At 37.7% G+C, this 27,174-nt stretch overlaps 2 protein-coding genes across 2 annotated transcripts; both read right to left on the bottom strand.

Moving 5' to 3' along the window:
* Positions 1 to 468: 468 nt before the first annotated feature.
* Positions 469 to 17,759, bottom strand: LOC145766183 (Golgi resident protein GCP60-like). The gene is made up of 9 exons (XM_082577878.1): positions 14,621 to 17,759; positions 14,187 to 14,334; positions 12,492 to 12,632; positions 11,499 to 11,633; positions 4,580 to 4,667; positions 3,088 to 3,250; positions 2,693 to 2,839; positions 1,742 to 1,885; positions 469 to 1,172 (listed from the first exon to the last, which is right to left on the bottom strand). The coding sequence occupies exons 1-9, from the start codon at positions 14,745 to 14,747 to the stop codon at positions 964 to 966; spliced, it is 1,302 nt and encodes a 433-aa protein (XP_082434004.1). The 5' UTR covers positions 14,748 to 17,759; the 3' UTR covers positions 469 to 963.
* Positions 17,760 to 21,331: 3,572 nt separating this feature from the next.
* LOC145766274 (zinc transporter 7-like) lies at positions 21,332 to 23,016 on the bottom strand. The gene has a single exon (XM_082577985.1). The coding sequence runs from the start codon at positions 23,014 to 23,016 to the stop codon at positions 21,997 to 21,999; it is 1,020 nt and encodes a 339-aa protein (XP_082434111.1). The 3' UTR covers positions 21,332 to 21,996.
* Positions 23,017 to 27,174: the final 4,158 nt, after the last annotated feature.

Raw genomic sequence — 27,174 nt, 5'->3', positions numbered from 1 at the left:
ATGGCCGATCTTCATAGCAAATGTCTATTTATACAAATCTTAAAAATATCAGCTAAAGCTATACGGGGTAAGTTAATAAGTTTGTTTTTTTTCTTATTTTTGTTTTTATCATTTTGTTCTTTAATTTCCTTTCTACCCAAATTTTTTTTAAGGTGTTGCGACCGTGCCAATCTTTTTTTCAACTTAATAACTTACTTCGGTTACAAACACGGTTTAACGTTCGCGTTTTGTCGCTTCTACCCTTTTCTCGACCTTTGCTATGTAGACGTGTATTGTTTTTGCTTTGCCGGTCAGAAATAAAAACAACTGAACTGAACTATTTTATGGCTAAGGACATGCTTTCACTCAACTCGCACTCTTGAAGGTCATTTTGATTGAGTGTTCTCGTGACCCGGTTAGTTGGAGAGCCCTGCACGAAACTAACGACACATTGTATGCTGGATGGATGCAAAGACAGAAATACCAATGTACACTTAAAAGTGGTGTCGTATATTTATATAAGGACAAAAGACATAAAATAAAGCTCCATATGTTTATAATAAGAGATATTTTCACATCTTAATTATACGCGATGGCGGAGAAGTCGCCTTTAAATAGCAAGAACACGTGGTTTGATGTTAATGACGTCATGTCTTGGAATACACGAAAACAGAGCATCACAAAAACGATCAACAAAATCAAAGCCATGAAGCAAACAAAGCGACGATGGCAATAAACATCAACAGATCGGAAAAGATCTGGACGCGCAATATTCAACAACTCCCACTATCAGGGCAAATTCTTCATTGATAAATGAAATTCTTTTAACAAAACTGCTGCAATTGTTAACTTTCGTAGAAGATCGCAACTGCATAATGGTATAATCAGCACCCAGACATGGCCCGGTATGTAAGCAGCAAGTTAGTGGTGACAAACAGTGAACATACGTCACGGTGACGCAGAGGCACTTATGAAGTAATGACATCATCTAGTATAGTAGACGCGGTAGTAGAGAGTTTTCGATCTCCACAAAGAGTAACTGTTGTCGAATTTGAGCAAATATACCCCTCTTCCGGGGTAGCGGTGCGATCCGGCGTTCACCTCAATGTGAGAATCCCTTCGGTAAACTGGAACGATTTCATCCACAGGAGGCCTGTCGTCATTTTGTCCGCCTTGTTCAAGGTCAGCAACTTCTGCACAAGTATGAGGGTCGACAATCATAAAGTATCGACAATGCGCAACTAGTTGTCGTGAACAACATGAACTAATTGTCGTCAACAATGACCCAACAGGCAACTAATCGTGTTTAACAAAATACAGTACAACTAATTGTTGTTAATGATATGAAATAAGTCAGAATCAACAAACGAAGCCGCACGCACAAACCGCTGTTGGGACGGTTCAAAGAAGCTGCAAACGTTCGGTTGTGTGCTTTTAACTGAATGAAACTAACCCAGCATCACTATTCACTAGCCATGATGGACGGATGAGGCGTTGAAAAGTTAAATTTGATTTCAACTTTAAATGCAGAGAAGTGATTCGTTACCACCGAGCTCGGTGGAAACGAGTGATGACGTAACAAAAGAAATATAGGCAAGACACGTGATTGTTCAAACACGTGAAAAGATGTTGAACGTGGGAAATGCTTTTCCGGGTTCGACACTTAAACCAAGCCAGACCCATCAAGCCCCGTCACCCAGGACAAGACACAGTCTGAGTGACGGATATTAAATCATTAGCAGTAGTAACGCAACCAGTTTACCTTCGTCAGTGTCGTCATCGGTGCTTTCCCCAACTTGAACGGACACCTGCTGTTCGAGATTGGACTCAGAATCTGTCCATTCAAAGTAGACGCCAAATCCCAAGTCATAAGAGTCTGTCGCAAACTCCCAAAACACGTAGGCACCTGAACAACAGTTGCAATCAACAATCAACATTTAAACAATGAGTTGCAATCAACAACCAACATCTGAACAGCGAGTTGCAAATAACATTTGAACAACGAGTTGCAATCAACATTTGAACAACGAGTTATTATACAATCAACATTCGCACAACAAGTTGCAATCAACAACCATCATCTGAACAATTGAGTTACAATCAACAACCCACATCTGAACGAGTTGCAATCAACAACCAGGATCTGAACAATGAGTTGCAATCAACAACCCACATCTGAACGAGTTGCAATCAACAACCAGGATCTGAACAATGAGTTGCAATCAACAACCAACATCTGAACAATTGAGTTGCAATCAACAACCAACATCTGAACAATGAGTTACAATCAACAACCAGCATCTGAACAATTGAGTTGCAATCAACAACCAGCATCTGAACAATGAGTTACAATCAACAACCAGCATCTGAACAACGAGTTGCAATCAACATTTGAACAACAAGTTATTATATACAATCAACATTTGAACGAGTTGCAATCAACAACCAACATTTGAACAACGAGTTGCAATCAACAATCAACATTTGAACAACGACTAACGAGTTGCAATCAACAACCCACATCTGAACAACGAGTTGCAATCAACAACCAACATCTGAACAACGAGTTGCAAACAACCAGCATCTGAACAATGAGTTGCAATCAACAAGAAACATCTGAACAGCGAGTTGCAATCAACATCCAACATTTGAACAACGAGTTGCAACACAATCAACATTATTCGATCAACAATGTGAAATGGGATTAACAAACCTTCCTCGTGGGTGGGGACACGGATGGTAACTACCTCCCCTCGACCAACATTGAGGACAGATTCAGGGTCGAGTTTGATCTGACCTTTGAACTCATCGATCTGGGGTCGCGTCCACAGCGATGGTTCAACAATGCGGGGAGCCGAATCTACAAATTAAAAGGCAAGCTTCAGCCAATCGTTTACGTCATTATGACACCACAATCTATAGGTTGATTGATGACATCAGTAATTTTGCACGTTACTTTAGAAATATCACGAACAGCAGTCAGCTAATTTTAAGCAATGAGCTGAGTGCCGAAGCCTGCTCTTGTCCACCAGCCGACTCACGATGCCGACGTGTATTCCTCCAAAAACAAATTATGTAAAAAAACAAAGAAACGTTTCCAGTCCTCACTTTCTGATACGTCATCTTCGCTTTCGGTGACGTCGTCGGGAGGCTTTGTTTCATTCGTTGCTTCGGCGTCGAATCGCTGATTCGCTTTGCTTTGTTCTTGAATGTAATATTGCATGTACTGCTGGTAATGCTGCTCTTGCAGGTGATTGATTAGGACGGCTTGCTGGTAAACAAAACACGTCATATTTACAAATATCAACCACATTAAAGGTGCAAAGAAAACAGTCAAAAAAATAGAAAGGACGGAAAGTGATAAACCAAAAACACTGCGCACCAACATGAAAGATCAGCTGCATATGAAACAATGGAACAACATAAATGAGTTAGAAAGCAGAACAAAGTGAAATTAATCCAAGCTGCTCAAAAAGCTTTAAAAAAATGTCTCGTACAAAAGAGGAAGGCGGCCATAAAAAGCGTCTTGGCATTAGTGGAATAGCCTACACAAGCAAGACAAGAATCAAAATTAGTAGTTCATTGTATAGTATTTTAATAAATGAAGCAAAAAGTCTGCGAAGTGTCTTGGACGATGAGACCAAAACTGGGTTGCTTCATGAAACATGGATTGAGTGCGTGGACTCGGTGGAGATATCCAAGTTTACGGAAACTGATGCACAACATGTCGATTAGATGGATGCGCTTGGCCTGTACAATTAGATGGATGCTGGATGGAATACATGACATTATGGCGTGACCAACTTTAGGCAAGGCAATCTATCACACCGACGTGTCGGAGATACTTCACCGCGAAACCATTAGACGTGAATTCTACTTCATCTATTGAACATTGTACAGATACTTTTGATTGCCAATGTTTCATTTATATCTATCGTAATAGAGAAATAAAACATAGTAACTTTAGCGGGTTTAGCATACTTTATTTCACACAAAATATAACATAAATAAATAAAATAAACTCAAACGTTTTCGACACGTACGTGTGTCCTCATCAGAAATTAAATCTGCATTACATAAAATGAAAAATCGTAAGATAAATTTGACTATGCACTGTAACTGTAACGACACTCTGGACTGAAAGCACAAACTGAACAAATGATACGAGAATGATGGCGAGTAAATTATGCGGTGGGAAACAGATCACGTGAGGTGTAGACTACAGGCATTGGACAAAACAATCAGAACACACACAAAAGGAACGATGAGCCACAGGCGAATAACTGCCGGTTGTGTGTTCTAATTGTTTTGTCCAATGCCTGTAGTTTTTGCCGGCAATGTTTTTGCCGTCGTAGATGAAATCACTCAACCAGCGTGTGATTAAAAACTTAAAGTAAGTAACTCTGATACCACACAACTTGTGCGGTAACTCGCGGCCAAACGCTTATAATCTGACTCTTGTGACGTCATATTACTATGCGACAAACAAGCGTAGAATTTTTGGTCGTTCGACAAGAAAGAAAAAATCGCAGCCCTGGTCACATACTCTAACATTCATCCTCATGAGGTCACAATGAAATCGTTTGTGCAACTGTATTACCTGTTCAGGGTTGCCAGGATGCTGTTGTGCTGCGTACTGCTGGAATTGTGCATGGGTCTGGGCGTTCAAGGCTGCCATGATCTGTTGTCTGAAAACAATATTTCATAACTTTCAACTTGCAATTTAAACAAATTCTCTTAAAAAAAACTTAAACACGTCATGACATATACAACACTCAAGCTTAAAAATAGGGATTGGCTCAGCTCGGTCCCAGGTTAGGATTGAAATAAGACAAATAGATTGAAAAACAATCAAGACACACCAAATTTGGGATTGCAACTTGTCATGAGAGATGATTAGAGATGTTAAGAAACGTCCACCCAACTTTAAGTGCCACCAATAATTGACGACACGTGGTAATAAATGCAAATTATCGCCTTGCACATCTTGTGATAGTTTAGCTTGGTTTACACCAGATGATCGTATCATATTATCAAACTAAATGCCTGGTGAATACTGAACAGTCTCATTCCATTTTTAGAATGAGAACTGATCGGATGATGAACCCTGGGTAATGCTGTCCCAGTGATGATCAATGACCAATTGACCATGGTAACCACAATTGTTGTTCGTCTTAATTTCTATGTATTAGTTTGTTCATTTCTTTCATTGCATAATGTTATTATCAGTAAATGCTCTTTAAAACCTAATCGGGGAATCTGTAGTTGTTGACTGAAACAGATTGACTTGCCGATGTCTTGATTATTTCAGAACAGATATCACAGGGAAGTAAAACAGCAAATTTGTTGCAGCATTTAAATCTTAGACGGATTCTTTGCACAAAAAAACAGGTTGTTTTTAATTTTTGTTTGAAAAAAACACACATTTTTTAAGAAAAAACGAAAGCAAAAAAGGACTCACAACCCTAATGATTCAAAGATGATTGATTGATACGATGTGTCTTCACTCCCTGTTTAACCTGTTCCTTTTGAAAGCTTTATAAATGGTGCAAGTTGGTGTCAAAAATGTGCATTGCATCTACGAATGCAATTTCAATGAGGAATTAAAAAAACAAAAAAGTAACCAAACAAAATTCTAAGAATTTTCGCCCTCTTGGAACATGTATTTTAAAGCTGCTACATGTATTGCAATTTAAGTAAAAAATGGGTGCATTTCATTTCTTGCTAAATTTGTAAGAGATATAAAGGGACTTTCATTTAGGGTCGTTCATCATCACACATGCCAACATCATCACACATGCCAACATCATCACACATGCCAACATCATCACACATGCCAACATCATCACACATGCCAACATTATCACACATGCCAACATCATCACACATGCCAACATCATCTATACACATTAGGGAGGGCCGTCGGAAACAGATCGCTTAGCAACTCGAGTTTCTTAGAAGGTTTGTCGAGTAAATGACGAAATCGAAAACCATTTTTTAAATGAACGCCAGGAAGACGGCGCACAACACGGACCGAATCGGTAAATCACCCGATTTCAGAGATATTGCCAGGGTTGCCATACCGTCCTTATTTTTAAGGTTTGTCTTTTTGAAGAACTCTATCTTAGAAAATATTTCTGTCCTTATTGCTAGGAAATGTCCTTCTTTTTGATTTGAATCCTTATTTTGTCTTATTTTCAACAATTAGTGAATAAACTTAGTGGAATGACAGCCAAATCCCTACTACAGTAAAAGTAAACCTAGACCTGAGTTGTCGTGAGATGCACATAGTATTTTTTTACGAACAATGAGTTGCTGGAACACATTGTTTCTGGCAAACAATATGGCATGTGATATATAATGGCTCGTATAAATGCTGAGACTTGTTCAAAAACGTTTGTTTTATTTTGTATGAAAATTTATTTTTATTCTGTTGTCCTTATTTTGGGATCCATGTCGATGGCAACCCTGGATATTGCAGTGGCATATACGCCGCACACCCATCAAGCATGGTTGAATTATCAATCATCATACAGTTAAACATGCAAGTAGGCTACTTGGTAGCCTATATAAATGGTGAAGGCAGGGTATACAAGTAGCCTAAGTACTTGGTAAACCATATAAAAGGTGATGGCAGGAATACAAGTAAGTAGGCTTCTTGGTAGCATATATAAAAGGTTAAGGTTTGGTATGCAAGTAACTAGGCTCTTGGCAGCCTATAAAAAAGGTGAAGGCATATTATGCAAGTAAGTAGGCTACTTGGTAGCCTACATAACAGGTGAAGGCAAGTTATGTAAGTAAGTAGACTACTTGGTAGCCTATATATAAAAGGTAAAGGCATGGTATGCAAGTAAGTAGGCTTCTTGGTAGCCTATATAAATGGTGAAGGCATGGTATGCAAGTAAGTAGGCTTCTTGGTAGCCTATATAAATGGTGAAAGCATGGTATGCAAGTAAATAGCCTAGGCTACTTGGTAGCCTATATAAATGGCGAAGGCATGGTATGTAAGTAAGTAGGCTACTTGGTAGCCTATATAAATGGTCAAGGCATGGTATACAAGTAAGTAGGCTTCTTGGTAACCTATATAAAAGGTGAAGGCATGGTATGCAAGAAAGTAGGCTTCTTGGTAGCCTATATAAATGGTGAAGGCATGGTATGCAAGTAAGTAGGCTACTTGGTGGCCTACATATAAAAGGTGAAGGCATGGTATGCAAGTAAGTAGGCTACTTAGTAGCCTATATAAATGGTGAAGGCATGGTATGCAAGTAAGTAGGCTTCTTGGTAGCCTATATAAAAGGTGAAGGCATGGTATGCAAGTAAGTAGGCTTCTTGGTAGCCTATATAAATGGTGAAGGCATGGTATGCAAGTAAGAAGGCTTCTTAGTAGCCTATATAAATGGTGAAGGCATGGTATGCAAGTAAGTAGGCTACTTGGTGGCCTATATATAAAAGGTGAAGGCATGGTATGCAAGTAAGTAGGCCACTTGGTAGCCTATATAAAAGGTGAAGGCATGGTATGCAAGTAAGAAGGCTTCTTAGTAGCCTATATAAATGGTGAAGGCATGGTATGCAAGTAAGTAGGCTACTTGGTGGCCTATATATAAAAGGTGAAGGCATGGTATGCAAGTAAGTAGGCTTCTTGGTAGCCTATATAAATGGTGAAGGCATGGTATGCAAGTAAGAAGGCTTCTTAGTAGCCTATATAAATGGTAAAGGCATAGTATGCAAGTAAGTAGGCCACTTGGTAGCCTATATCAAAGGTAAAGGCATGGTATGCAAGTAAGTAGGCTACTTGGTAGCCTATATAAAAGGTGAAGGCATAGTATGCAAGTAAGTAGGCCACTTGGTAGCCTATATAAAAGGTGAAAGCATGGTATGCAAGTAAGTAGGCTACTTGGTAGCCTATATAAAAGGTGAAGGCATGGTATGTAAGTAAGTAGGCTACTTGGTAGCCTATATAAATGGTGAAGGCATGGTATGCAAGTAAGTAGGCTACTTAGTAGCCTACATAAATGGTGAAGGCATGGTATGTAAGTAAGTAGGCTACTTGGTAGCCTATATAAATGGTAAAGGCATGGTATGCAAGTAAGTAGGCTTCTTGGTAACCTATATAAAAGGTGAAGGCATGGTATGCAAGTAGCCTAAGTACTTGGCAGCGTATATAAAAGGTGATGACAGGGTAGCCTATGCAAGTAAGTAGGCCACTTGGTAGCCTATATAAAAGGTGAAGACATGATATGCACGTAAGTCGGTTTCTTGGTAGCCTATATAAAAGATGAAGCCGGTATGTACGGTATGTAAGTAAGTAAGCACGGTATGTAAGTAAGTAGGCTACTTAGTAGCCTATAGGGCCTATAAAAAGTGAAGTCAGGGTGTATGGACAACACAGGTAAATTAGGGGCACGAATTCTTTGCCCACTTAGAATTTTTTAATAACCTATGCAAAAAAGCATGCCTGAAGCAATGAGTTGTCAACATTTGATGACGTTTCATGAAGACCAGTGAACGAAGCATTGACCTGACAAATATTTTATAGTTATATGGTCCATAACCTCACGAAACCCTGACTAATAAAAAAAAAGTTTCTTGGAATCAGTAACAAAAGTTCTTTTTGAGTAAAATTGAAGACATCCAGTGACACAACCTGGATCAGTTGACAGAATGTGCCTTTTCAGTTAGTTTAATGATTTTGTTAAATGTTTGAAACCTACAGAATATTTTTGGATAAGAGTTCATAGTCCACACAGACATGACGGGTGCGATGCCCGCTTCGGCGAGTCCGATTCGGCTAGTCCGATTCGGCGATTTCCCTATTCGGAGAGAGCCTTTTCGACGAGTTCCTTATTCGGCGATTTTTTAAAATTTTTGAAAGGAAATTATCGGGTACCGTAGCCTAATTATCATTGCCGTTTTTACATCATTTTAACGTCGCTAAACGTTGAAATCGTGCAAAAAAAAATAAAATGTTTGAACTATCAAATTAAAATTCGTCATGTTTATGTTTATATTTTTACATTGTAGTACCGGTAACAGAATGAAAAAACTAACCAAATGTGTGGCCTACAGCTTGGATTGAAAGGAAATTATCGGGTACCGTAGCCTAGTTATTCCCGACCAGCACAAATTGCCGTTTTTACATCGTTTTAACGTCGCTAAACGTTGAAATCGTGTAGAAAATGCACAGCCACCAAACCTAGAAAAGAAAGCGAAAAAAGGAAACTTTTATTTCATCGATTGTAAAAGAGACCTACAATTAACACTTGCAAGAGCAACAAGGGCGATTTAACACAAAAGAAATTCAAAAAGTGACAAGTTTCCCGAAGTTTTTACTTTGAGAGTATCGCATTCAAAAACTTAGTTGTGATGTCATAAAAGACTCAGAAAAATAAAAATTGCAGGAAACCGGCTCAGTGTAACCATGCGGATTCAGAAAAAAGTAAATAAAAATAGAGATATACCGGTAATTAAATATAATAAAATACAGACATACTACTTCTGTTCAAATCAACTTTGTTCCATCAATTTCACTTTGCAAAAGTTTTACAAAAGTTACAAGTGAAATAATTTTATGGCGATTTAAATGCAATTATGCTGTATTTTTACCAAAAAGGTAGTGATAAAAATGCAAAAAAAAAATTCTAGTCAAAAGCAAATTAATGAGAAAGATTATACTGGCAACAATTTGTATAAAACATTAAAGCTACAGAAGTAGTATTAATGATACGAATTTTAATACAAAAAACGAAAAGGTCTGGCAGCACTACTTCTAAAAATATAGTTAGGCTAGGTAATCTCATGACAAAAATAACTAATATATTCTAAGTTTGCATACAGACGGTGACGTAGGATTCAAAGAACCCAATTAGCCTAACAGTTCGTATTTACATTGATTCAATGTCTGAATATTGAATAATATTCAATCGTTGGATTTGCAGTTCTAAGGCGTCGTTGGATTTTCAAAAAATCGCCGAATAGGGAACTCGCCGAATCGGACTAACCGAATTGAACTCGTCGAATCGGACTCGCCGAATAGTAGCAGACCCCCCGATGTATGGTTGAGGCAGCATGTAACATGACATGGTAGTGATAAGATGCAGGGATCATAATTAAAATACGAAAGACATATCAACTGCAGCAAATATGTTGGATTTAAATCAGGACTGTGAAGTCTGGCGAAAAATGTACTACTCCCTCTTCTCGGTTTATAACTGGCCGACTCCGGCTTGGATGCCAACAAGGATGAGAAGATTGTCCAATTGTGTGGGACGCAGGCACCGGTCACTGTTCGCAGAGCGCTGTTGATGGCAGTGTCGATATTGTGGCAGTGAGCACTGTCTAAAGTCCCGAGGTATTTATCAATAAATTATATATACAAGTTTCCGAATCTGACTGACTTTGTTTACTTATTATGTTGAATCGTTCGGCTGCATCCTAAACCAGGGTGGTCCAAGACTGCGAACATGAAGGGCCACATTAGGGTCTGAGGAAAACTTCACGGCCGCATAGTGAGAAATGATAACGCGTTGCTGAAAGTAGAAACGTTGTTAAATAAAACCTTAACTAGGTTGCGATTTTGAACTACTTTTCTATAGATTTCGATCTGTTTTAGCTATATTCTTACTCTTCGCAGGCTATGAACATTAACAAATCTTGTTGCTGACAAAATACAGTTGCAATGAAAGGACTGAGTTTGCTGTTCTGATCGACCTAATGTTTTGGTGCACGCATAACTCACTTTTTAATCTCTGCTTGCGACTCAAAAAGTGATTTTCAGCTAGTAAAAAAATACGATACATAACACGTCAACAAATTAGCAAACCAAAACAATTTATTGTTTTTTGCTTTTGCATATAGTGTCGATCTCTGGTTTAAATTCAGTGGTCGACAGACGTAAGCAGACATCCAGAGTTTCATCAGCCATTCCGTTCCGTGTGTCGCTTTTTAATCGCTTCATAACGGAGAAAGTGCCTTTATAACGGAGTAAGTGCTAGCAACAAAAGCAAAATATCAACGCACGTTTGTGTCGTCAGAAACCGACATTGTTCCCTCATAGTTACCTATTGACCTTATTATGGGCGACTTATTTAGGGTTGTGGCGAATGTAATGGAAACGTAGGTGTATTTTTAAACCTTGGATATAGCACTGATAATTCCGGCATGCACAAAGTGTTCGCGGGCCGCATGCGGCCCGCGTGCCAGGGTTTGGACCACCCTGTCCTAAACGAAGGATCCTTAAATATAACTTTTTATCCTCAATAACATTGAAAAACCAGAACAGAGGTTGAGAAATATCAGCGTCCTTTGCATTACTAAAAATTTTATTGTTTATCGTTTTGTATCAAGCCAGAGTCGGTATTTTTTTAACGGCTCCGAATCCGGACATGCCAAAATCCTTCCGACTCCACAGCCCTGATTTAAAATGTTAAGATACAGTTCAACATAGGTTGCAGTGGCTAAGGGTGGTAGGTGAACGTGGCTAAAATTATAAAAATGAATTTGCAAAATAAAATAGAGCTGACTTTTGTTGGTCTTGTTCCATCCGTAACTTTTCCTCGTGAGCTTTTTGTTTTGCTGTCTCTTCCTCTTTTCTCTTCTCCTCTTCATCTCTCAGCTTTCTTTCTTCCTCAAGCCTCTTCTTTTGTTCTTCATCCAACCTAACAGAAGAATAAAATGTTGAATCATATCGATTGTTGGAAAGTTTCAAACACCAGAAATATTTGGTAGGAGACCATGCAAGCGCAGGTGTCCACAATGCTTAGGCAAATTTTAGATTAGTCATAGTGTAATTTCACTTTGGTGTATGTCTGTAAGACTATTTTGGTATAACCCTGCCTTAACTAAGCTATTTAGATTTAAACGTATTTTCTTGAGTGGATAAATGGCAGCGACTGAACATTTTTTTTTCAATATTCTTGGGGATACAGATCTAAAATCAACCTATCAAAGAATCGTTTTCGTCATCGACTAGCATTCACTTTTGGACCCAGTGTCAGGTGATGTACAAGTCAATTTAGAAATGTCTCAACGTGTTATCTGATATTACCGCTACATGATCAAAGAAATTTGCTTGTAGAAACATGAAAATAAGCTTAAAAATGTTGGTTATTACTTCAGTCTTGCGCAGTGAGGTTCATGTCTGTAGCTAGCACACTGCAGCAATAAACATTCAATAGTGAAACTTGAATGGACTTAAGGATATTGAGCGTGCGATGCTAAACAAAAGCAGAAACATTCATTCATGCAACATATTATATCATATGTAAGAGGAATACTTGGTCTAATTATTCATCCGAGTCGGTCAGTGCCTGGTTCAGACAAGGCAACTGAAGAAGTAGTTCTACTCTAATTTGGGGTTTTGCTAGAAATTCTTGTTTGTCCAACAGTATAATATATATTTTTCAGCAAATCAAAGGAAACTGCACTCTTATCAACCTCATGCAAGGAAAATGCAATATAACGATCAAAATCAAAGTGGCTAGCAAAGGTTAACAAAACCAAACTATTATATATACCTTTTTCTTTCATTTTCTTCTTTTTCTTTCTGATGGGCGATCATGAATGGGGAGAAGACAGGTACTGTCTGTTCCAACTTTTCAATGAATTTACGTCTAGCGTCATTGGAGGAAATATCCCCGAAGGTTCCCCAAACCTTCCTGGCAATGAGAATATGAACCATAAAATAAGCAGTTATTGAAACACACAGGTAATAGCATAATAGGATTACCAGATCTCATAAAAATAAAAGTGGTGCCATACTTAATTCAAGTGTCGGGTATGAGAAGATAAGGTTCTCACTGTAGGCCTCGTAAGCCTTCGGCACTAATGAGAGCAGGGTGGCCAGTTCCTTTCTCTCGGCCGCCTTCAACAACTACGCCCACCCAATTTATTACACCCTGGGTAGAGGTGAGTGGTGTTTGTCAACAACCAGCTTAAGCCGGGAGTCGAACCAGGTTTGCATAATTGGAAAGCCAACGTCTTATCCGCTGCCCCATCCCACCACCAGATCTTATAAACATAAAACAAAATCGAAAAAAAAAACAGATTATTATTACCACAGTGTAATTTTGTAATTGAAGCAAAGAAATAAACAGATACAAGAATTAGGGAAGGTAAATTCTGACTTCATATTTTACAAATCTTCACATTATTTTCACTCATAAATAATTGTTTTTCATTGTAATCAAAGTCAAAAATGCAAAGAACATTAGACAATAATCAAAACCATTCCGTAAGAAAGTAACCGATTGGTACTGAAGAACAATCCGGTAAATTGTCCATATAATCGCTCAACTTTTATCACATTTCCAACCTGTTCGTGTGTTAAGTAAATCCTTAGGTTAACCGGATATAAGTTTGCTGCATAACTCATTCAATGGAGTAGTAAAAAGACCTAATCACCGAAACGGAAACCAATTATTGCAAAAATTTTCGCACTTATTGATATGAAGACAATATTTAAACATTAATGTAGAAGAAAAATGGCTGCATGAAATCAAAGCCACCATTAACATATATACAGGAATTGATTCCACCAACCACTTAGTAATCAGCATCTTCCGACCCGTGCAGAAAAAATTCTTCAACCATGATCAATTGTTCATTTACACACTTTATTCCTATTGACGTTGTATCAATGTAAACTTATTGCAATGGACTGTAGACTACCGGTAAAGAGCGTTTTTCTTTGAATTCGTTCATGTATATTGTACCAGTAAATTGTTGGAAGTCGCGAAAGAACACCAGTTTAAGATTTAGGCTTGCAGCTTTCGATATTAATATTACGTTACCATCTACTCAGAATAGAATTTTTATGCATGTTGATACCAGAGTTTGCTTTATTTGATCGTTTTGCGTATTTTACAAATTTTCTTTTTTGCATGTGCCAGCTGAAGATGCTTTTTATTATACTGCAGCAAAATCGATTCTTAATCAATTACATTAAGAGGTTAGATTGTTGTGCAAATATGCCAGCATTTGATGAATGCAAAATAGCAGTAACATCACACAGTGACATGGTATGCAAAATTTGTACAGCTTTACAGTCCTTGAAATGCAGGAACCATAAATGACCAACTGCTGCAAATTTAACAAACATGTAATTAGCGCAAAAGCATTTTATTAAGAACACGTTTAGTGCAAACTTTGCAATCATTTACAAAACAGGAGCTAATTATGGCAGTGCTGAAAACAGTTGCAGTTAGCAGTACCTCCGGTCATGGCCAAACATATCAAGATAACCGATGTCCGGTAATTCATTCTGTTCCTTCAGTGGACCATGAGAAACCTGCTTTGTCAGTGCAGAGAGACAGACTTTGTCATCATATTCCATATTAAATGTGCGCTTGCCTTCATTCTCTGTAGAAACAAAACAATATAATCACTAGTCACTGCAGGCTTATCCTGCGAGTACTGTAGCTGTCTTCAAACTCGACTGTTGATCCTGAAAGAAAAAAAACAGTGAATACTAGATTACTCTTGACACTAGATCCATCACATAAACAATGCAACTACTACTAGAAAACCAAATAATCTTGATACCTAAACTTTTTAGAATTACAAAAATTAATCATTTGTTTCATTCCATTTTAAACCAAAACTGTGTTATATTTTGTTATGCATGTGCCACCACAATGTCAGTTACCTTTGTAGAATTTAATTGCCATTTGAAATGCCTCATGCAATGAAAATCCCCAGTAATCATCTTTCTTTCCATTCCCAACAATGGTCACTTCATTTAGATTTTCAGATATCACTTCAATGGTTGACATCTTGTACTGGGATTAATCTTAAAACCTACATTGGCTACAGAAAAACAACTTTGCATCAATAACTCACTGCAACCCAACAAACCAATATGTTGGCTCATGGTATAATGAAACTACAATAAATATCTGTATTTTATATTTGCACCTCGCATTGACGGCCACATTTGTTGGATACACTTTCCTTAGTACAAGAATGGCAACCGCAAAGGCAGCAGTGTTTCAGAAGAACTGTTTGCAATTAAAACAACTTTTTTATGTAGATAATCCAAAGAAAAAATAAATCGGTTACAACATGAATTAATTGTGGACAGTGATTTAATATAGAACAGCTTGCTACATTCAGTATCAGTAAGTTGTCAACTGCATTTCAGCATAGCAAATATAATATGATATCATACATATAAAGTACGAGTACGAACAATGCTTCGTTGTCAAGCAAAAATTGTGCAGAAGCATGCCAAAACAAAAAGCATCACTTCAAAAATGTCCGTTAATAAAAAGTACTGAGAATTAAGCAATTTACAACATATTCACAACAGAACTTTGTTCATCATTTACGGCAGAATGTAGCTGATAACGAGGCATAACTTCCATTTAACTCAATTACTTTTATAGTCTACAGGCAATCTAACAGACAACTGCACAATTGTTCAAACATTTGGTGTTTAGATAAAAACAAATTTAGCATCCTAATCTATAACATAACTGCTAAGTTTTCTTCAATACATTTAAAACAGGCCTCTAGCTCTTTTACTCTTCTGGCGACCAAGCACGGCCTACCTGAGCTTCTTTTGGGCAGCCGAATTCTCACGCCCAGCAATCAATCATTCAATCATTTTATTTTTCGTCATTAACGCGTCCGGTAGAGTGCATCAGTTGCCCCTTTATTTTTGAAAATTTGGAAATTCAACTCGGCCCTTAGTAGTTTTGTTCCCATTCACCAAAAAATGTCATGGCCAAAATTTTATTGAATTTGAACTTCATTAAAGGGGTCAACAGTGAACCAGAAATTATGGAAAATTAACGCATCCGTCATCACAGTATGTATATACAGCAAAGTAAGGAAAAAAAGTGGTATAAATACACAGTTACACTGTAACTTCCATATTATGGTTATGTGTCATAGCAGCTTCTCAGGCTGTTTAAATCGTAAATCAGTGTGTACATAAAACAAAATATAAGAGGTGGAAATGTTGAAGTGATGTCATTAAAATTAGAGAATTGGACGTCAGTGAAGCACTTGACTACTGACTATGCTCCAGGCCTGTGAACGCGTTACATAGACCAAATTAAGTTTTAGTAAAGTCGTTAATTAAGCTCAGACATGCACATTATTCAAAGCAAACTTAAAAGTTCACACCAACGTAGTTATATTCCAAATTCATCATTTTTACAATGATTCAACATTGTCAAACGTTGAATTTGTGCAACTATGGTCACTTCTCTCAACTGAATCGATGTAAAAGGTAAGACTGTCTTATATATATAAGTTACTTTACGTTGCCGTTATCTATCTTCAAGCTTCTATCTATCTTCTATCTAGCTAGGTTCGAGAAACCATTAAGCAAGCATAACTCTAACTAAACAGCAAACGAATCAAATTATCAAACAACGGTTATTTCAACTGCATATTATACAACGACTACTTTGTTGATTGTTCAAAGACAATAAACCATTGTGACGTACAATGGGCCAGATTGCAGGGAAACTCCACAACCTGACCGACGGATATTCACAAAATAGCTTTAAACATCAAACTTTGACTTGGATGTTGACCCCCTCAACCAACTTCGATTGACAAAATATTTCACATCCTGTGTTTTTTCATTATTTGGAACAAAATTACCAAGGGCCGATCAAAAATTCCAACATCGGGGCAACTGATGCACTCTAGCGTCCGGGACAAAAAAGATACTAACTACAAAAATCGATATAGACCTACCAGCACGTTAACGAACGGGAAAAGGTGGGAAAACCTTGAAAGGTTTAAAACGTGCCTGAATGAAAAATTATGTTGTAGGCTATATAAATATATCAGTAGTTAGCACGGCCACAAAACCCAAAAGAGCTCACTGATTTAACTGTACTCCCTAAAGTCGTAAAAATTTCTAATCTACATTTAGCATATCATTTATAATATGCTAAATAAAAAAAATGTTAAAAATTTGTGTTTTTAAAAATATGTTAATCGATATCAGGTTTTTGAGTTCAGACCTTAGGTAAGAACAAAGCAAACAAGGCGCTGAAACAAATTTGCAGTTGTAGTTTTGCAGTTGTACTTAAATATACTGCTTCCCAAGATGTAGAGCTTAGTCTTCAAATTTTCGTATGTCCATGCTCAGATGTTTTGCAAAAGTTTTTTTTCAGCAATATTTTCTTGGCGTGTGAGAAAATTGCGTTTGTGAAAACAAGTTGCAAATTCAAGGAAAGAGAGGACATTTGACGACTTCTTAGCGGCCATGGGCGCCAGAAGCTTAGAGGCCTGATAAGACACACAATATAAAATATTGGTAGGATATATACCCAGGTGGGGTCACACTTGATAGAATAGGCCTAGCCTATGTTTACTAAATAGCACAAATTATGAAAACACCAACATGATTAAATGACCTTTGTTCACTTATGATTGTTACAATTACAACACAATGTCAAAACTAATATAGAAGTTAGAATTTATATGGAAACCATATTATATTGCAGTCACACACAGTTATTGTAAACATACGAGTCAAATTCCAAAATGGTGGAAACTTAGCCATCCTTCAAGTTACAAAAAAGCCCAAAGTCGTTATCTAGGCCATATCAACACATTGCTGTGAAGGAAACTTTTTAGGTCATGTCTATGACAACCAAATGTCAAAATGGGCAAGTTGACATTGATGAGCGCTTGAGTCACTGAGGCATTGCCTTACTATGTTATGTAAAACAATTCAACTATTTGATGGTAGCAAGGCAGTTTCAGGTGTCTATTAATCATGTTTTTTGAAAGTTGGCATAAGCAGCATTGCGTTTTCTCTTAGCTACCAATTTGTATTTCAACTGCTCATGTTTCTCGGCAGCCGATTTGTAGCAAGAATTGACAGCGATAGACACTGTGTTTCGCCCATGAGGCTGGGCTCGTTAGTATCGCACCACTAAGTCTGCCACAAAGGTATTCGACCACCGGTTTACCAGTCAGTTTAACTCTTATCTTTGTGGAAACAAAGAAAGAGCCAACAAAACCAGCAGGCGCCAGGGCAGAGGACATTGTGAAGAAGGGGGCGTTCTTCCCGGCTATCAGCACGAGGCTGAGCACTCACTAGTACAGCGAGCAGCTGCGATTCGCCAACCATAACGGTGTAGCTTCCACGCTAGCCATTCAGACCATCCAATCAACAATATGTTTCTCGGCAGCCGATTTATACAATGTACCGGTACATGGGTATTGGGTAGGTAGCACAGACACCCAGAATAGCTAAATTAAGGTCACCAGCAAAACAACTGCTGATCTACAACGACACACTCCAAGATGTATCACAGATTTAAAAACTTAGGTAAAACAAGGGAGTTGTATGTTGCCCCACAACCTGCTTTGCAATACAGAGCAACAATGCACGATCCAGCAGTAGCTTATACCACAGTCAGTCATATTTTACAACAGGTCTGCCAAGAAGTCGTTAACACGGTACATTAATACCTACTCACATTCACAACGTTTTTTCACATATTACAAGGCAAAGTTTTGCACATGGCAACAAAAAATATTGGTAGGAAAGTTTAACAAAAAGGCTGAGCATTGACCTATGCTCTAGAAGACTAGCTCAATACTACTCGAGAAGCAGTGCATTTAAATAAAACTGCAAATAATTGTCATGGCTTTGTTTGCATTATTCTTGCCAGAGTGAATATAAAAATACGATATTAAACAGCCTCACCTTAATGCTGGCAATTAATTACAATCACTGGTACCGGTACCAGTACATAACTCTTTGAAAAAGTGATGCATGTTATCTGAATACCTAGAGATGTGCAATAGATATAGAGTTTCATTTTTTGCAGCATGATTGTTGTTTACTTCACAAATGCAGATGCATGTTGTTGTAATACCCAGAGATACTTGCTAGTTGTCACAAACGGTTATTGGAAAGTCAACCTCAATCAACCTGCTCTTGATTGAATATGACTTGATAAAATATTGGTCACATGGCAAAGTTGATCAATGATGAAATGTTCCGATGACAAAATGTAAATAAGATACACACAAAATGCTTCCACAACGTTGTGACCCCAAAATTAAACAAAATTCATTTTGAATTGTTGCACTGAAGCTTTGATTCTTACACATTTCAACACATTATTAAGCAGAAAACATGGAGAAGAAACTTAGTTATGATAAAAAGAATGAAATCTGCTGACATGAAATAAGTCCTAGTAGCAGCATCTGTTTAAACGTTGGCATTGTTTGCTATTGGTTGATCTCATATGCTAGAAAACATGTATATACTGCATCCATGCTAGTGGACAATTCTTCGATTCTGTCCTATTCTACCATAGATCGTCAACATGATTATTCAAATTCATCAACTTTATCTTTATTAAAAAAAAACAACAATGTAATATATACATATAACATAAAATTTTCTCTCCATGAAGTCGAATAATTCAAAGATGTATTCATACTAGAATAGCTCGAATAGCTCAAATACTTTCAATCATTGGCATACCACGGTGACCATTTTTTGGCTATTCACTTTTTTTAGTCAGGCTTTGAACACACACTAGGTTTGCAGTTTGCTCAATGGCTGTTCAAGTCATATCAAAATAAACTGATGTGATATAAAATAAAGAGTCATTGTGCAAATCAAACATGTGTTTAAAACTGTTAAAAAAAAGTAAACACCCAAAACAAAGGTGCCATACTCATTACTCCACTGCTTTCAATACCGGTATCTGTAACAATCTTTAATTTTCTAAACACATTTTTTACACAACCATTGAATCACAACATTTCTGAAAGGTTGTTAGTAAAAAACAAATCAATTTCATTTGATGAAAACTCATCCAATCCAGCTAACATTATTGATGACCTAACATAATCGTCAGGGAAACTAGGGCAATATGAACCTCAGGGCACTGTAAACCAGCTTATTTTTTGAAAACTGATGGGAAGCTCTGAAGCTTTAAAATCATGTTTTAGTCACACAGCCACCATACTTTGTGTTAAAGAGTAGGCTAGAGCAGGCCTCAAAATTCACAGTGGACATGTCCGCCGTCACAGCATGTGATGTCCGCGAGAAGTACTATCTAAATCGGTCATGTTTGTCCGCCGAGAAATAACACAGGAACTAGCGATAAAAACCGTCATTGCATAACACGAACAATTATTGCAAGAATATAATTTCCCACGCATCCTAGAGCGCATCTAGAAAATGTGAATATAATACTGTATTTTTTCGGAATGGCCCGATTCGGTGAGTTCCCTATTCGGTGAGAGCCTTTTTCGGTGAGAGCCCTATTCAGGGAGTTTTTTTTTAAATTATTGCGCGCCGTCGCCTAATTATTATTGCCGTTATAGGGTTAGGGGATAGGGGTTTGGGGGTTTTGGGTTTTTTTGGGGGGGGTTTTGGTTTTTTTTGGGGGTTTTGGGGTTTTTTGGGGGTTTGGGTTTTTTTGGGATTTGGGTTTTTTTGGGGGTTTGGGTTTTTTTGGGGGTTTGGGGTTTTTTGGGGGGTTGGGGTTTTGGGGTTAAGGGTTTTAATTAGGCTACGGTACCCAATAATTTTCAAAAAAAAATTCAAAAAAATTACCGAACAGGGCTCTCACCGAAAAAGGCTTTCACCGAATAGTAGCAGACCCGTATTTTTTAGCTTCCATTCAAGCAGGAAAACTTTCGATTTTTACGTTGCTTCAACAATTGATGGCATTGCATCAGCGTAACAAAAGTGAATTCTTCGCTAAGAATCGATGGGAGTACCTGTACTTCCACACTACCATAATCACGTGCAACTTAGTTCAAGTCTTGAATTATGTCACAATGTCTGGCTTTGATCTCCGAGTAATATTGATAAGGCAAAGTTGGTTAGTCTATAAAATTAGATTATATGAGTAGGCTATTACAGCAAGATGCAGCAAAATTTGTTAAGTTTTGGTATTACAGTAAGAAAGAAAAGGCCCAGGGAAAATTCACTTTCGCTCACATGACACGCAAAAGCAAACCTAAAGAAAAAAGCATAGTGAAACTTTGCACAGCAGAAAACAGTAACGTCAGTGCAGAAGTTTTCTGACTCGTGTGCAGAGCATTGTGATGCAAGAACCAAGAAGCCATATGACCTCGTTCGGTGTAAGTTAATCAGTTATGCGTCGTATTAAGCAGCAATACGGCACTGACTCTTCAAGCGCACGCCATTGGTCTGATGAAAGCATTTCAGAGTGACTTTGCTGACATTTTAAAAAGCCTTCTCAACCTTAGCTATAGTTCTCAAATGGCGAATAATTATCAAGACAAAGTGATTAAGCACAGCAATCGACGCTAAAACTGGTGTGTCCGCCGTGAGACTTAATTTGTCCACCGAGAAAGCTGCTCAGACCAGACACGTTTGTCCGCCGTCAACAAAAACGAATTTCGAGGACTGCTGTAGAGGGAAGCTAGTTGTCCAGAATTTTAGTCAAAGAAACATTGCAGATATGAAATATTACTGGAGGTTGATTTTTTGAAAAATGTTGACTCAATTTTTCTTAACAACACCTTTAGTGAGAAAACTCCATCAGGGGCATTATGGGCCAACTGGTTTATTATTTAAAACTTTCTTGCATTTATTGAACAACAAACAGTTTCCTTACATAGTTTGACAAGTGATAATTGTTGTAATGTTGTATGAGCCTTGAATGAAATTTGAGCGGTTATATCAAACCAATTTAATGTTGGTTCATAATACCCCGATGACTATTTTTATGAAGAAATGCAACAACAAAATTTCTAATGTCTATCATCGTGCTTGTGATATGTGTAAGCTGCCGAGTGCCAAGTGATCTAAGTGGAAAGTTTCAGAGCCCGACATCAACTTAAATGATAAAGTTTAAAATTTTTCTGGTTCATATTGCTCTGGTCTCCCAAAAACATATTATTGACCTATTAATGTTGCTATTTAAAGATGATTAAACATCAAAGAACAAAAAGCATGTGCATCTTCAATTTAGCTTTGTTCTATAAAACATCAAGTTCTAAACAAAAATAATGAAGTTAGAGAAATATAAAACTTCTATAAGAAATTGGTCACATAGATGAAATGTCAATTTGAACATAAAGTTGCCTAACACCAACATGAGCATAGATGCTATGAGCTTGGCTTTGTATATAACCAGGATTAGCATTCTGTGATATTTGAATCTTAACAGTCCCAACGTATGTATCGGAACACAATGTCCAAAAGTGTGGCTCATGAATTCTATACACGCCTTCCAACTGCATGACCTTTTGATGACACCCATGAAGTCGATGGTCAAGAGACTTGGGAGTACGCTGCATTAAAATACCCACAGATTCTTGAAGAAGTGGGACCACACTGATAGCAATTAGAGTTCCAATCATGAGAGAGCAAAGGGGATCAGCAATCATCCATCCAAAGTAATGCATTAGTAATGAAGAGACAATGACACCAGCACTTCCAAGAGTGTCTGCAAGAATGTGCAAAAACACACTATGCATTATCTGACTTTGTGATGTTTCAGGACCATGATCATCATGTGAGTGATCATGTGAATGCCCATGATGATGATGATGATCATGAGAATGTCCATGACCATGGTGTCCATGACCATGAAAGACAAAAATCCCAACCATATTGACAATGAAGCCAAGCACTGAAACAATGAGAAGTCTCTCATGTTTTACTTCAGGAGGTTCAACTAAGCGCTCCACTGCTTCAGAAAGAATAAAAAATGCAATAAACAAGAGAAACAGAGCATTGATGAATGCTGCCAGCACTTCTGCACGTACATAGCCATATGAAAACCGGTCATTAGATTTCCATCGAGCAACCACTGAAGCAGCCAACCCAGCCAGCAATGCTGTGCAATCAAAAAACATATGAAATGAATCAGAGATAAGACCAAGACTGTTGCTCCAAATCCCCCAAAACAATTCAACAAATGCAAATGAAAGGTTCAGGAGAAGAAACATTAAAATATTTCTTGAACTCTCATCATGAATTATAGCTGCAAACCACCCTTTAATTTTGGAAAGAAAGCTAATACCTGGTTTGTATTCACCATCTTTATGACTTATTGGTAACATAGTGAAACAGCTGAAAAAATGGAAATCTTAGTAAAAATATATAATGTAGCATTGTAGCCAGACTTGGACAACTAAACTTTTTCTAGTCTTTCGAAATTAGATGAAAATTATAATTAGAGTAATTTAAGCTACAAATTAGACTAGGATTAGAATTAGAGCTACCGTACCCAAGTTTTCACAAATCAGAATAGAATTTAAACTAGATTAGAATTATTTGGACGCAGTTGTCATATACTGTAGCCTATAGTGATTTCCCTAAACAATGAATATTTAGTGAAAAAACCCGAAACACAAATTTCAAAATAAACAGGCTAATGTTTGTTTAAACTCAAAAACTGAAATGTTACAGGTAAGAAGATTGCTTTTGTGTTTCGGGTTATTTTACTAAATATTTGTGGTTAGTGAAATCACCATAATAAATGACGTAATTTATAGTTATTGTTTAACTATATCTTCTTAAGCTCGCTTAGACCTTTTAAAAACAAAATCAGTAGGCTATTTACCACAGCAATGGCCGTGTGCCGGCACTAATTTCGAGGACTGTTGAAGGAATATTTTTAAGAACAACAAAAGTACATTTATTGTCAACAATTGAATCTGATTAGCCAGGAGCAGAACAGTCTGCCACGTTACGGTAGCTCAGTGTCAAGCACTGGACTCAAGATCATGCGTTGTTTGATTACGGTAGCTTTCGCAGTAGCCTATATATGTGCTTGAGCAAAGCGTTTCAGGACTGCTCTCCATTTAAGGGTAAATGCAGGGCTGCGATTTTTGCCTTTTTCGGTGACGAGGTCACTCGACACGCGCCATCACTATTCGACAAACGCCGTGCCTTACAAAAAAAAAAAACTGAGAGAGGACTAAACGTCGTCAGGTCAAGGAACAATCGGGGGGGTGGGGGGGATCACGTGATGCAATCATAAGAGTGCTGACTTATGTAAACTTTCTTGCGCCAGGTACTTCAAAGCAAGGTCTAAAAGCGACGCTTCACACGAGAAACTCCCAAGGCGTCAGCGCCACCATTTTGAACACTGCGGGCGAATGCCTTGATTGAAGTTCCAACGCCTGGCATCAAACATTTCGCCACACACGTTTTGTGCTATTCGACACGTTTTTTTTTTATAGATAAAATAACCGAAATAGGCTACTTTAATTGTCAACGTATTTGCAAGTTTGGATTTATGTCTGACTTATGCACTTGTTGTTCCAAGATTGCAGAAATGTTTTGCAATGTAAATAAAGAATAGTAGACAGATAAACACGGTTGCAACTTGACTTCCATCCACTAAAAAGGTTTCTGTGATTACGTAATGGGCGATTTTGCATTTGCATTCACAAAAGCACACAACCCAGCTGGCAAAACCCGTCATTTTTACATTAAAAAAACGAGAACCGAAAAATATACTAGAGTAGTCTATCTGATGTTTGATTTGTAGTGATGTAATAATACCAAAAGTAGCGATACGCACGCTATTACGTTAAATCACGTTAAATAACTCAAGGGGAAAAGTAAGTTAATTTTGGGTTGATTCAACGTTTGAGTCAGCACAAATCTATTTAATTTTCCTGGCGGGTTACATTGCTTACCCAGACAGCAAAAATCATCATTTTTACATTGATTCAACGTCTACAGACGTGAAGTCAATGCAAAAATAACGAATTTTGCTACCTGCGTAACAATTCCCAAGAAGAAATTTACGTTTGTTTTACATTAATTCGACAACTAGTGACTTTGAATTATCAGAAAATAACGTTATATTATTGTTCAACCAGGTACCGGTAACAAATTAATATCTCACTGCGAGATGATTGCCTCGATTTACGTTTACACTAACATAATTTCGGCACAATTGAGATACTGCGAGCAAACACAACACGAGTCTGTTTGATAAAGAACTAGCTGTCAGAATCGGAATCATAAGACGCTGTATGGGAGGATGAAGCTGTCGCATCGTCACTGGAATACTTGAAGACGCAAAACTGCCCGTTCATGAACGCGCAATGCCATATGATCAGAAGCATTATTTTTCTTTTCTACCGAAGAACCGTTTATCCAATTTTGTACTACTTTTTTAACTTAACCCTGTAGCTTTTCTAATTTCGATTTGTTTCCGTCAAAAAATTCTTTACAAATATTGCAAAATACCACTCTAACTTTTCCTTCTGTTTGATAATCTATAGCAGGTAAATTCCACTTTTTAATTGTATCTTCTTTCACGATGATTTATACTCGCAACGACACCGGTAAACAATAAGCATTCGATGAAAGAATAACTTTTGCGTAACAATAAGCCGGTATTTATAAGGTTGCAAACTTTTTACAGTTCACAAGAGCATTGGCAGCGCATAAAATAGCTTGCGTGATGCTCTGGGCTACCGCCGTGTGACACGCGATGAAGAAGCGCATAAAATTTCGTTTGATTAAACATTAAAGCATACGGCAATTGTCGCAGCAATCCAAGGTGTGTTGATTTGGCGACGGCAATGTTTTTGCCGTCATAGATGAAATCACTCAACCAGCGTGTGATTAAAAACTTAAAGTAAGTAACTCTGATACCACACAACTTGTGCAGTAACTCGCGGCCAAACGCTTATAATCTGACTCTTGTGACGTCATATTATTATTCGACAAACAAGCGTAGAATTTTTGGTCGTTCGACAAGAAAGAAAAAATTGCAGCCCTGGGTAAATGTAATAAATTTCCAGCAACAAGCTTTTTACAATCAAAAGCTTCACTCTGCCAATCTTGGCAACCAGCCCTACGTCAAAAGCTTCTAAAAGTATGCGAAACTACTAGAAATAACCTACGGTATCAAGGCATTGGGGTGCAACCTACCGTAGTTCGTACCTTGAACCATTCGTACAGTCAATTCGTACCCTGAAAAGATCAAGAGAAAAAATTTAAAAAAGCCGAAGTCACTGATTGCAGTTTAATAGCACAAAGCCGAAGTCGGTGATCGGAGTTTCCTCAAACAATTTGAAACAAACTCGAGGGTTAGGGTTAGCGGAAACTGCGGTTTGCGAAAACTGCGGAAAAATGTTTGCGAAAACTATGATCAGCGAGGGTTAGATTTAGAGCATAGATTACTCTATGGTTTGAGTTAGGGTAAGCGGAAACTGCGGTTAGCAGAAACTGCGGAAAAATGTTTGCGGAAACTGCAATCAGCGGACTTCGGTTTTGAGCTATTTTTTCTCTCGATCTTTTCAGGGGAAAAATTTTAAAATGATTGCGGAAACTGCAATCAGCGACTTCCGCTTTTTTTAATTTTTTTTCTTGATCTTTTCAAGGTACGAACTGACGGTCCGAACTGTTCATGGTACGAACTAGGTTGCATCCGGTATAAGCCAAGGTGAAAGGTAAGTTATAAATTCATGCAGAAACACTGCCTCCACGTTTTAAATAGGCTAAGCAGTTTCAGTTACTCTTTAAAATTTCAAACAAACATAAACAAGTTGGCTGGCATAATCAAAACCTGTTCTTTTTTTCAACCTGTTTTTTTTTTGCCTGGTATAGTGGTGCTGCTGGTCAACCCTGGGCCACTGGTCTTACAGCAAATCATATGGTATCTATCTGGTGTAGTGGCGAAAAATGAAACAAACATACCACTGACCACACGGAAACAAGTGACGGTGACATGATTTCAAAAATCAACTTCATATCACATAAAATGAAAAAAAACAGAAATTACTGGTTAGCAAATTATAGCCTACAATACGATTTGCAAGAAATTGCGAAAAATCCCTAGATTTGTCCCTAAAAGGGGCTAAAAGTTTCAATTTGGAACTAAATCCCTAAAAGTGAGAGCACTGATTTCCATTTTCCATGCACTGGTCTGGCAAGATCTGGCTTATTACTTATCAAGTGATGCCAACTATTTTTAAAATTTCCTTACTTCAAAAGTTGTCTCAAAAGTAATACTGGTACAAAATTGGAAAATCTTTGCAAGGTGAAGCCATACAAAACTCAAAATATTGGTATGATTTTGGTTTTAAATCTTTCTCCTCGGACTGACAAATCTTTTAATAGGCTATTCCTGGTAATTTCGTATACTTATGGAGGCTTTTAACGCAGGACTATTTGTCGTGATTGGCTGAGTGAAGCGTTCTAATTGTTGTTGATCGTGAATTATTCCATGCACTACTTGCTGCTGAATGAAG

The sequence above is a fragment of the Aplidium turbinatum genome, chromosome 1 (genome assembly GCF_918807975.1).
Source record: "Aplidium turbinatum chromosome 1, kaAplTurb1.1, whole genome shotgun sequence".
Classification (NCBI taxonomy): domain Eukaryota; kingdom Metazoa; phylum Chordata; class Ascidiacea; order Aplousobranchia; family Polyclinidae; genus Aplidium; species Aplidium turbinatum.
Note: the sequence above shows the minus strand (reverse complement) of the source record. Positions and strands in the feature narration are given on the sequence as shown.

Coding starts and splice junctions, on each gene's coding strand:
- LOC145766183 (XM_082577878.1), bottom strand. CDS start 14,747: ATGTCAACCATTGAAGTGATATCTGAAAATCTAAATGAAGTGACCATT. Junction 14,335..14,620: donor GGCAATTAAATTCTACAAAG/GTAACTGACATT, acceptor TTGTTTCTACAG/AGAATGAAGGCAAGCGCACA. Junction 1,886..2,692: donor TGTCCCCACCCACGAGGAAG/GTTTGTTAATCC, acceptor ACTGTTGTTCAG/GTGCCTACGTGTTTTGGGAG.
- LOC145766274 (XM_082577985.1), bottom strand. CDS start 23,016: ATGTTACCAATAAGTCATAAAGATGGTGAATACAAACCAGGTATTAGC.